The sequence below is a fragment of the Dermacentor albipictus genome, chromosome 10 (genome assembly GCF_038994185.2).
Source record: "Dermacentor albipictus isolate Rhodes 1998 colony chromosome 10, USDA_Dalb.pri_finalv2, whole genome shotgun sequence".
Taxonomy (NCBI): Eukaryota; Metazoa; Arthropoda; class Arachnida; order Ixodida; family Ixodidae; genus Dermacentor; species Dermacentor albipictus.
Window position 1 is genome coordinate 94,908,264 of NC_091830.1, and position 12,319 is coordinate 94,920,582.

General features: G+C 46.9%; 1 protein-coding gene across 1 annotated transcript in view; it reads right to left on the bottom strand.

Moving 5' to 3' along the window:
- Positions 1 to 12,319, bottom strand: part of LOC135909547 (PRKC apoptosis WT1 regulator protein-like) — a 60,668-nt gene that overhangs the window by 23,142 nt on the left and 25,207 nt on the right. Inside the window, exon 5 of the mRNA XM_065441522.1 lies at positions 5,675 to 5,779. Within this exon, the coding sequence (XP_065297594.1) occupies positions 5,675 to 5,779 (105 nt within the window). The remainder of the gene's footprint in view (positions 1 to 5,674; positions 5,780 to 12,319) is intronic.

Here is a 12,319-nt window from a genome sequence, read left to right on the forward strand (position 1 = left end):
AGAGCAACGTTAAAATACCTCTGGTAGGTCTTATGAGTCGTTCGTACGCCCCACGTTCTTGGATGAGATGTTTTGGATTCGTATTTGCCGTCCTGTATGTACAGGGAAACTACCGCGGTGTCCTTGCACTTCCCTGCGATGGCAGCATGGCAATCGCAGCTCCCCGCTAGGATTTGTCTGCTGTCGCCGATCTTCAAGAATCAATGTCGCCTATAATTTCATGCGTCCACACCGTAGATAACGAAGTAGCTTACGCTGAGCTTCACGCATCTCGCTGGTGCATTATTTTTCGTTTTCGGAATAAACCTAGCAGTTACTTCCGATCAGTGCGAGTTCAACATTTCCCTCACGTCGTACACGTGCCCCACTTCAAATAGACTTCCTTTCTCTAAATTCTTTTCATGAAAAAAGCTATGAAGATCTTGTAATTCCCAAAACCTGGTTAAAATTAATATCGGCACGCTGTTTCGCGCCATCGCTACCGTTTGACAGAACGACAAACACGCAACGCGGGCTGCTGACGCTGTGAGTAACCCTACCACATTCGCGCGACTATTCGTCAGATGGCACTAGGGGTCGGAAAAACAGGGCGCCGCCTAGCACTTGCAACGTGCCCATGTCCAGGGTAGCATATCACAACACAAACCAGCTTCGGAAACTATGCTCCTCACACACTGACAGCGAGCCGATTGTACACAGGCGCATCATCATCATCAGCAGCCTGGTTACGCCCACTGCAGGGCAAAGGCCTCTCCCATACTTCTCCAACAATTAGTGCCCATGTAGTCCCTGCAAACTTGTTAATCTCATCCGCCCACCTAACTTTCTGCCGCCCTCTGCTACGTTTCCCTTCCCTTGAAATCCAGTCCGTAACCCTTAATGACCATCGGTTATCTTCCCCCCTCATTACATGCCCTGCCCAAGCCCATTTCTTTTTCTTGATTTCAACTAAGATGTCATTAACTCGCGTTTGTTCCCTCACCCAATCTGCTCTTTTTTTATCCCTTAACGTTAGACCCATAATTCTTCTTTCCATAGCTCGTTGCGTCGTCCTCAATTTAAGTAGAACCCTTTTCGTAAGCCTCCGGGTTTCTGCCCCGTAGGTGAGTACTGGTAAGGCACAGCTATTACACACTTTTCTTTGAGGGATAATGGCAACCTGCTGTTCATGATCTGAGAATGCCTGCCAAACGCGCCCCAGCCCATTCTTATTCTTCCGATTAATTTAGCCTCATGATCCGGATCTGCTTTCACTACCTGCCCTAAGTAGATATATTCCCTTACCACTTCCAGTGCCTTGCAACCTATTGTAAATTGCTGTTCTCTTCCCAGACTGTTAAACATTACTTTAGTTTTCTGCAGATTAATTTTTAGACCCACTCTTCTGCTTTGCCTCTCCAGGTCAGTGAGCATGCATTGCAGTTGGTCCCGAGTTACTAAGCAAGGCAATATCATCAGCGAATCGCAAGTTACTAAGGTAGTCTCTATTAACTTTTATCCCCAATTCTTCCCAATCCAGGTCTCTGAATACCTCCTGTAAACATGCTGCGAATAGCATCGGAGAGATCGTATCTCCCTGCCTGACGCCTTTCATTATTGGGATTTTGTTGCTTTCTTTATGGAGGACTACGGTGGCTGTGGAGCCGCTACAGATATCTTTCAGTATTTTTACATACGGCGCATCTACACCCTGATTCCGTAATGCCTCCATGATTGCTGAGGTTTCGACAGAATCAAACGCTTTCTCGTAATCATTGAAGGCTATATATGAGGGTTGGTCATATTCCGCACATTTCTCTATCACCTGATTGATAGTGTGAATATGGTCTATTGTTGAGTAGCCTTTACGGAATCCTGCCTGGTCCTTTGCTTGACAGAAGTCTAAGGTGTTCCTGATTCTATTTGTGATTACCTTATTAAATAATTTGTCGGCAACTGACAGTAAGCTGATCGGTCTATAATTTTTCAAGTCTTTGGCGTCCCCTTTCTTATGGATTAGAATTATGTTAGCATTCTTCCAAGATTCCGGTACGCTCGAGGTCATGAGGCATTGCGTATACAGGGTGGCCAGTTTCTCTAGAACAATCTGCCCACTATCCTATATCATATCACAACACAAGTCGGCTACGTTCCGCAAGTACTGGCGATTCTGGCGAGCCGAGATGCGAGGAGGCACTTATCACTTGTGGAATCCGCTGCCGAAACTACGCTTCGTACGTGCTCACGAACAATGTGAGGCGATTGTCAGATGTGCAAGTCACGGGCGATATCAGATGTAAGCTTCTGAAACCATACACCGCACAAGCAGACGAACATTGCGGCGGTGTGGTAGCAGAAGACACGCACCGCCAACAAGACCAATGGTGAAGCTCCAATTGGCCATGTGACGGGCGTGGCCAATCGGAGGCCTCAGAATGGCCTTGAATCATTTGCTTTTTGTGCACTTGCTTCTGAATGGAGGAAGTGGCTGGCGCGGTAAATCTTAAAGACGGCGAAATGCGCTTTCCAACACGGGTAAAACGGCGGAGCTTGGTTGCGGAGATATTGTGGCTTGAAAAACGCCTTTTTTTCACTATTTATGCGGAATTTTTTTTGTCACGTTGGCTGCTACAAAAAAATTTTTTTGAGCACTTCTACGCAGTTTTCAGTGTTCATATTTCGTAATCGGATAAAAAGAGAGCTATAGAAACGGAATATGTGCTTTTCAAAAAATAGACTTTTTGGTCATTTTTCGCGATACGAAAATCACGTCCCCCCTTAATCGCAAACAAGCTCGAAGGCATAGATGATGACTTGATTCTCAGGCGATCACTTTATTCGACCACTTTAACGATGAAAATAGTTCCGCTTTCGCGAGACTCGGCCCGTGATGGCACAGTGCCAGAAACACTTGGGGAATCCTTCGATGCCGACTCACGCGAAATTTCGCGAAAGTGAAACTATCTCAGAAAGTGATCGCACAAGAATTTCGCACAAGAAAAAGCTCTGCCTCCTCCTCAGACGATGATGGTGAGTGAAGAGAAATTGTTTCCGAATTGTGATTCCTTGAATAAAGGTATCAATACCTTTTGCGTTCATCTCGCGCTATGTTAGCTGCTTAATTTTAAAAACTTTGTGCCACTAAAAGTCAACCCTCATGTCACAAATGCAGTCACGTTGCATTCAAGTAAATTTGGTAGCACGCTGTCAGTAACTTAGGCACATATTCTGATATAAATCAAGATATTAGTGCAGTATGGTATACTCTTATTAAAGGGCACACTAAATAAGCACGTCAGCACTGATTACAGCTCAGTTACAGTATATGAAGGTCTGGAAAATATTATCTGATCAATAGAATGCCGAAAAGAACCAAGTGCAATTTTTTTCTCTGAAGCTAAAGCATTGGTGACCTTATGTCGCACTGACTACCAATGAGGTTTTCGGTCTAACAGAAGACCTGCATTTTATGGCAATCTTTTATTGCAAAGAAAGCTTTGGTTTGCAGTTTTCCTCCGAAATAGAGAAAGGCTTTCCCATCCTTACAGCCGGTGTGTTATTGTAAGGTCAATCTGCGTAATAGAGAAAAGCGCACATCGCGCATCACGACTCATTCACTCCTCCGCCATCCTTGGCACCGTACAGTTGACCAGGTAAAGAGCAACAGTAAAGAGCAGGTGCCGTCTCATCGACATGTAGCAGATCACGCCAAACCTAACAAAGATTCTGAAATTGGGAAGGTTACGGCAAGCTCACACGATGCATCCCTCCATTCATCATCTATCTGTCATCCGTGCAATGCATGCAACCGGGCAGCCAGCGCACTGTGAGCCCACGACACTTTTGTGCCTGCCTTATGTGCTAGTTTGGCGTCGACGAAGGGCGTCTGCATCGTTGTCACAACTTCTTGAGTAAATCTGTCGAGCGCGATCTTTTGTTCTTGTGCCCATTCTGCGTACGTTTGATATCTGCCCTCCTCCGCGTTTTCTCTGGAGGTCTCGCCTACCGTCCTACAGGAGGTCTCGCCTACCGTCAATCCGGGCCGAGGACGAGCCAGAGCTACCGCACCCCGTGACAAGCTACAAAGAAATCACGCAAATGTACAGAAGCGGCAGATGTAGGCTTCCCCGTCCGCATCCGCAACTCAGCCGAATGCAGCAAACAATCGTGCGACGCACGCAAGTGGGGTCGCTAGCGCATCCCGTGCTTTTGCACAAGATGTTTCCAACAGAGCATGACACTTCATGCCCTTTTTGCAGACAGTCAAAAGGCACTCTAGCACACATCCTTGCAGAGTGCACTAAGCTCAAAAACCCCCACCATCCCTACCCCCCACCCTCACCAGCCCTAACACTCCCGAGCGATGGGAGACCTTGTTGTCCAGCCCCGACCTACCGAGCCAGCTCGCGCTGGCGGCTAGGGGCCAGGAACTGCTGGACACATATGGGACCTGAGAAGGTTCCACCCCATCTGGTGCCAGCGCGCACCAACCGTCACTAAGGGCTCAGTAGAAAAGTTGATTCTCTCTCTCTGCCTTATGAATCCAAAACCCGTCTTGTGATGGGTTACTCAAAGCTACAAAAAGAGACCAATGTGCGTCGACGATCAGCGTCGGAAATGAGGCCGCCGTACGGTGGGTTGCAAAGATGGCGGTCGTAAACAAGTTTGTTGCCATCCCGCGCACTCGCTTTCATTTGCAAGACAGTTTGTTGGCTTTCCATATGTCGTGCGGCTGCTGCAAATAGATCTGCATCGAGTCAGGACCCAACCGTAACTTTAGCTGTCGATGCCCGACAAAGCAGTGCCAATTAACCTAATGGCCTAGGCAGCGTGGCCGATGTTGTAACAGCCTGCAATCCGTCATGAAATGTTTGCCGCTAATAGGTTTGTAGGGGTAACTCATCAGTGATTGGTCATTACAGTCATGCATCACGTGTATGGGTTATATCAACAGCTGTTGAAGCGGCGTTAAATTCGACTCTGCGTCTGACACAATCTGGCAGCTATAATCAGCCTGACCTTTGTACATACTTTCGTACTTTCACACGCAATGCCTGAACGCCGTTTTGCGAATCTCGCTGTTCGGGCGGTGTGCTTGCAATCCCCGCATAGGGCCAACATCGAGGAATGCATGCAACAAAGCAGAGGTGCCCAAAGAGACAAAGTCCGCTACCACCTCCGCTGGGGTGGGCCTACCACAGCATGCTTGATGCTTCTTTTGCGCAGAAAACAATGAAGTGAGACACTCGCTTGCGAGGCATTCAACATGAGGGGCTCCGTGGCGCATGCTACATTCAGCACTGCGTGGATTTCCGCACCGAATATGGCGAAATTTGAAAAAATTTCATATTAGATATTCGATTCATGCACTGAATTATTTGAATGCTTAATATTCAATTTGACTTGGCAATATAGCAGTATTCCCACAGCCCTACAAAATGTCGCTATTGCTGCGTGACTCGTGCGTCAGCTTAGCAGACAGTCTGCAAGGGGAATCCGAATTATCGAACGGCATGCTGGAAGCCATCGGACATTTCGTCTGTTGTTATAAATTAGGTTTATGTGGCCAGTGCCGGTGCCACGAAGCAGTCCAAATAATCGAGCATGTCCGAATTACTGGTGTCCGAATGGGGTGGCGACTGTAACGAAAAATGGAATACTTTGTGCTATTACGGAATGGGCGCCGCACACGCACCTTGGCCATGGCGAGCACCCTCCGCTCGAGTGAGTGGATGCGCAGCTCCTTCTCCTTGAGCAGCTGCACCAGTCGACGGACTTCCTCCTGAACCCGCTCCGCCTCCTGCACAGACACGGCTGTCGATCAGCGATCCAGTTTACCAGATGCGTCCGACTTTTCGACCCTTCAAAGAAACCCGTGTGTGCTTGTGCGTATGGCGCATTTAGCGATTTCGATGCAGGTAAGCAGCACCCCAGTCAAGTTGGCAGCACCTACCCCATTCCCGTACATGCATATCGAATGGGCGGCACGACATGGGCAGAAAAGAAACGTGCTGTACTCTAAACTTGATTTATTCATGGAAAACGAATATTTATGCAACACAAAGCAAATTTAATGCAATGTCTATGCAAGTGTAAGGCAATGACACAAATGTTTTGATGTATGTGTTCTGTCCATTTCAAAGCAACACAAATGTATTGATTAGATAGATAAGATAGATCACATAACAACCACTTACAAGGCACAGTTCTTTAGGATGCACATCGTTAGAAATGTCAATGCAAGTTCGACTAGCAACATTTCATGCACTTGCATGGGAATTGTGTCACAGCAAAAGCAATGTAAGAACAAACTCCTGCTTTACATCTTCTCAAATCCGTTTCTTGTATTTCGTGGTGGCGTTCACTTAGCATAATGATAGCAAGCTGTGTGTGCATTGAGAAATATAAGACATAATGAGAACCATTGGTCTCCGTAACCCTCCAGCGCAGTGGTTCTCAAGTGGGGGCCCGCAAAACCCATGCCTATATTAAAAAGAAAGAAGAAGAAGAAAAAGTTACAGCACTGCGTATTGGCAAAAGATGTACAGATTGAATTGACGTGGCACACTTTTTTGCCCACCCTTTGCTGAGTGGCAATAAAAGGCGTCTGTTTCACGCCGCATGTTGTGTTCGTTTATACCCCCTCCCCTATCACTTTCGCTGGTTTACAAGGGGTCCCCAGCACATCCACGGCTGAGAACCACTGCTCTAGTGAACAAATGGTTGATTGCACCACTACTACCAGTGCTCAATGACTTGCTAGTTTGCGAGATGCACACCGAAGATGGCTTTCATGACGTCGGCAACAAGAGGTTTCTCAGTTTTAATAGGTCACCATTACCCCTTGGATGAAAAAGATATTACGTACAAAGCGTGGACCTCCATTCCAATGATATTGTTTAATTTATTTATTTTTATCCAATTTTATTTATTTATTCAATACTGAAAACCTCGATTGTCCCAACAGAAAAGGCATAAAAGGATTGCAGGAGCACACACAGAAGAACAATAACGTGCAAAGTTACATTAAATTGATACAATAAAAATGAGAACTTCAGACAAGAAATTCAATAAGGTTAATAATTTCAGGTGAGGATACACAACAAACGGAGTAATGTCATGCGGATACACATAACCTAAAAGACAGAACTGAGAAGGGATCAATTGCGTGATTAGTAATTCCAATCACCTACAGCTCTAGGCAAAAATTAGTGTTTGTACGCACTTGTGTGTGCAAATACAGGCTTAACTTTTAGACTGTGTTTGTGGTGGGACAAATTAGTTGTGTCTCCAAAATGGAGTTCAGATGATCTTGACGTTTAAAATTATTACAGTAGAACCTTGTTGATACGGTACCATTTCGTACGATTTCCCAATGCCAACATTCGTGATCAAGAACACTAAAAGCAACCTAATACAGTTACGTTTCTTTTTTACCAATTAATATGTTCCCGGAAAAGACGATCTTTCGACATCAACGTTCAGTACACTGCCAAACCTCGATCGAATGATAAATTTTGCACCTGCTAGATATCACGTCAAAATAGATAGTTGCTAGGTGCACGGAATCAAGAACAGTGGCCTCTCACTGCAGCAGCTTCACCACAGTACTTGCCCCCCCCCCCCCCCCGTGTTTTATGTGGAAACGCTGGCGAGTGCTCCGTTTCCCATTAATACCAGCAAATCTTGCGAGCCATCACACACCGCCATTCACAGCTTTGCCGCCAACCCTCTCGTGGTATGTATCTATTCGACAGTGTGAGTGGCATAGTGCCATCGATGCTGTTGGAAGCATACTGCACGCTTCAATTACACGATAACCCTAATTACACGATAACCCTGCTGCATGCAACGCGAAGTGAGCATCAGGTGCTGCATCGTGTTACAGTGTCACTTGCCAGCTCGGTTCTGTTGAGGTTTGTCGTCCCCAGCTTCAAACGGTACGCGATACGAAAACAACAGAGGCTGTTTTGGGCATTTGTGCCATCCCGTCGCGTGGGCACGTCAAAACTTCTCGCCAAAACGCCTCGCCCGAAGAAGCTGCTGAACACCCAGGCTGAATTTCAGGAGCGCAAACTTAAGCTTGCCGAAGCCGTAACAGAACAATGTGTGTCTTGATACTGCTCGGGAACCCCACTCTCTCAGAGCGCGTCGGCATGTTGTGCTGAAAAGATACGTACAATGCTTCACATTACGTGCACGTCAACTAAACTTGAGTAGGCCAAAATTTTTCTTGCTACTTTTGACTAAGTTTTCTCGGTTAGTACATTTCTGTTGAATTTTTTTGGAAACAAAGGAGTAGGAAGGAGGTTCTACAGTACACATAAAGTGAGTGCCTTGACGTTGCACTTTCTCTACTCGTTTATATTGGCTTCTGTGGACGGGTTCCACACCATGCTGGCATATTTAGGCGAAGATATAGCAATAGATTGGTAGGCATTTAGACGTAATGTGCTGGAGGAACTGCCTAATTTGTGTTTCAGAAACCCCAGCTGTTTTCTGGGGTTCCTGCCCTGTATTTTACCCTCAGTGCATGCTGCATAAACATTTATGTGCACAATGTGCTTGGTCCTGAATTGCGAGACGGAGAGAAGAACTTTTATTGTTTGAAAGGATATTTGCTGACTGGTCAGAACCCCTACCGTCCGAAGCACCGATGATCGAAGGGCTTAGCCAAATGTCCGAATAATCCATGCATGAAGTCTGCGGCGCTGATGCTCGGAACGCTTAGCCGTGGATCTGAGATCACGGTCATCACAGTGGCCGAGAGCTCGTGAGGTGCTTAGAGCAGATGACGCCCCTACCGAGCGAGTGCTGGACCAATGGCAAAGTGCGCTGGAATCACATGGTGAATGCAGCCAATCGGAGACTTCAGAACAACCTTCAATAATTGCATTTTTTTTTTTGGTGCTTGGTTTTGTGTGGAGGAGATAGCTGAAGCGGCAATTCTGAAGACTGAGAAATATTCTTTCTGACCAAACCAAGGTGATAGCGCTCAGTTGCGCCGTTCCGGAGATATTATAGCTTGAGAAATACCATTTTTTCTCGTGATTTTTATTAAATGTTTCGCCACCTTGGCTAATACAACAAATTTTTGGAGCAGTTCTGCATGTTTTCCAGCGAAGATATTTTGCAATCAGAAAGAGTCACAGAAACTGAAAATGTGATTTTTACAAAAATAGATGTTTTAACCATTTTCCATAATACAAAAGCTGCACCCTCCCTTAATGGTCACTCAAACACTTGTGGTGTTCATTCTATGTCTCTGTCCTTGTTCTTTCAAGTTACTTTATCTGAAGTGGACACCTTCACAATTTATTGACAGCACTTCTAAACTTGTCCAGCATATATTGGTTGTCCCACCATCTAGTACGTATAGCCTTCCATAACAAAAATACCTATCACTTGCCAAATCACTGGCTTTGGCAATTTGGCCCTCATACTTAACGCCTGCTGGTTTGCTGGCTTTGGCAGCCAAGGGGTTAAACTCTACAATGAAGACCAACGGTGTCCTCTTGTCGTGGCTGTTGTAGTAACCAGAGATCTCTGCCCCTGGCGCAAGCAGTGTGAGGCAACCTTTTACAGTGAAACCTCATTAAACTGTAGTTGACTGGAGCTCAGAAAAAGTACACACTAAACGGCAGTACTGCTTAACCGAAATAGTGCGAGATCGCCCACTTACCTGCCAAAACGGAACTAAGAGAGAGTGCAATGAAAGGGCAGAAAACAAGCAGTATTTATTCACTTCGCGCGAGGTATGTTATTGCGGCAGGCTAGCAGCGACGATGGCGACCTCAAACTCGCTCAAACTACGAGCCAGCTTTTCCTCCAACCCCCTCTTCTCGGCAAACACCCGTATGAGGCTGACGTAATGCGCAGCATCTGCCACTGTTGGGCCCGAATCATCCGTGCTGTCGCTTTCCGTGTCGTCCTCATCACTGGCGTTAGGCGACAACAACAGAGTGAACGATGCCGGAAAATCGGACCTCGTAGCCAATGTATTTTCGTGGTCGCAGCAGCATTGCCGACCAACTTCCACACGCCGTAATCAATTGTAGATCCCTCTTGCATGCCAGCACCAACTTCTTCATGCCATGTTCAGCAGCACAATTTCCAATTTTTTTTTTTCTATGCTGAGCACCCAGTTTGTCCTAGCTTGCACGATACCAGAACACGAGCCACAACACTCCAACTCTGGCAAAGCGCCGAAATGATGTGGACGTTGATGTAGTTTCACTCTTTCAAGTGCCTTCTGCATTTGCGCTTGGAAGCCGTTCTGATCTCCGAGGCTCGTTGTTCTGCCAAGCCGCCCTACCACCATGATTTTGTTTTGTGGCAAAAAGTGGAAACACTATGTGTTAACTAATGCGTACGCAATAAGCTGCTACGGTTTATGCGGATACAAAACGCATTATGTCCAATGGCGACTGAGTTGGCAATTTGACTTTATTACTTTTAAACGAAGCTGCTATTTATGTAGCTACGGTTAAACGAGGTTTTGCCGTAGTTGCTTTTGTGCTGCTGAGACACATTTGACCAGCGGCCTGTCCCCAAGTAATGCGCACATCGCTACACGATCTGAAACGATGCACTCAGCCTCTGTGTCATAGAGACAACTTAGCCTGGTCAACTGCAAGATGCATGGCAGTGTCGTTGTTGTAAATTTCTATGCCAGCACAGCTAGCGCAAGTGCCGGAAACTGGCAGTTGGTGGCAGACCCGAACTCATGTCTTTGACAGTGCCAGAACATTTGTCTTGGACATCACATGATCAGCTTCTGTGTCAGAAGCGAGTGCATAGAATATGGACATTCAATGAGGAGATTGACACTGTGAGTGGGTTTGTCAGTGTCGATCATCTTGGTGATGCATGTGTTCAGTTCACACTTGTTCAGCAAGACTACCACGTCTCACAGTGTTCAGTCAGTGGCACCGTTTTGATGTTTGAACGCAGTCATCGTCCACGTGGGTGAGGTACAACCAGTTGAGAAAAGTTACACGAAAGGGTGCCATGTACACAAGACACAGTGGCTGCTTCTTGTAGTCATACATGCGTGCTCATGTACAGTCGAACCCGACTATATCGAACCCATTTACATCGAATTATTCCATATATCGAACAATTTCTGGACACGGTATAGTTACAATGAGCATATATAGCAAAAATTACGCATACATCGAACAAAACTAGTAGTGACTCCCGATATATCAAACGTCAAGCGGCGGAAAGTGCCCCCCGAAGGTGGCTTTCCCTCGCGGTGACGGGAGAACCCGGCGGCGCGGCTCCATCCAATCGTTCTCCCTACGTGACCGCGCTACTTCGGAGCCGCCGACACCCCCCTACAAAAAATGCTCCTGGCCCGCCCGCCCGTAGCGCTTGCTCAGACAGCCAATCAGAGGCTCTTGTGCCTTCGTCGTGCAAAATGGCGAAAGTGCGAGTTGTCTCGCTGCTTATCTGATTCATTATGTGCGCCTTCTCCCGCAGTGTTGCCGTGATGAAGCGGCAGAATTCGCCTTTCGTCGTGAAGCTCGAAATCATAAACCGGGTCGAACGTAGTGACAAGTCGGATGTCCCCGCAACGTACAAGATTCCGAGGTGCACTCTCGGCACATTGAAGGGGGAAATTAGGGCTAAAGCGGCCTAACTCGCGACCCGGTGCCCGTAGTGCCCGTGGCGGCCCGACGCTTAGGCACGGCCGTGTACGAGTGGTTCATCCAAAATAGCTTCAGCCACACCGACTTCTGCGTGCTCGGTGATGACTGTAAATTCTGATTAATGCGACGAAGCCGTTGCTGTTGTTGCCGAAGTTTGGAGCGAGCTGTCAGAATTTCCGGAAGCTGTTGACGAATCAACGGTGGACAAGTTAGTGAGCGCAAATGATGGTGTCACGACCACAGGAGAGCCCGGAAACGAAGACTACATTGCCGACATCGTGCCGAGCACAAGTGAAAATGGGCACAACGAGGAAAGCAACGACCGTTTTTGGCCCACATCCTCCGAAGTGATTGGTGCGCTCGCACTAGTCCGGTGCTTCTGCGCGAATGCGGAATGTTGCGGCCTCAGCTGCTCCGACTCCTTAGACAACGTGGGGAAGTGCGTGCGTCGCAGGCAGCGAAATTGCCCAAGCAGAAGAAAATGCAGGACTATTTCGTGCGAAACTAAGCTAGTTTCATCAATAAAGTGATTTTATAAATGGTATGTGCTTTTATGACATCCAATTATTTCACACGCTCATATCGAATTATGCTCTATATCGAACTGATAGGCGTTGTTTGGCGAGTTCGATATAGCCGGTTTCGACTGTACAGTGAAACCGCGTTACAAGACCACATTAACGAAC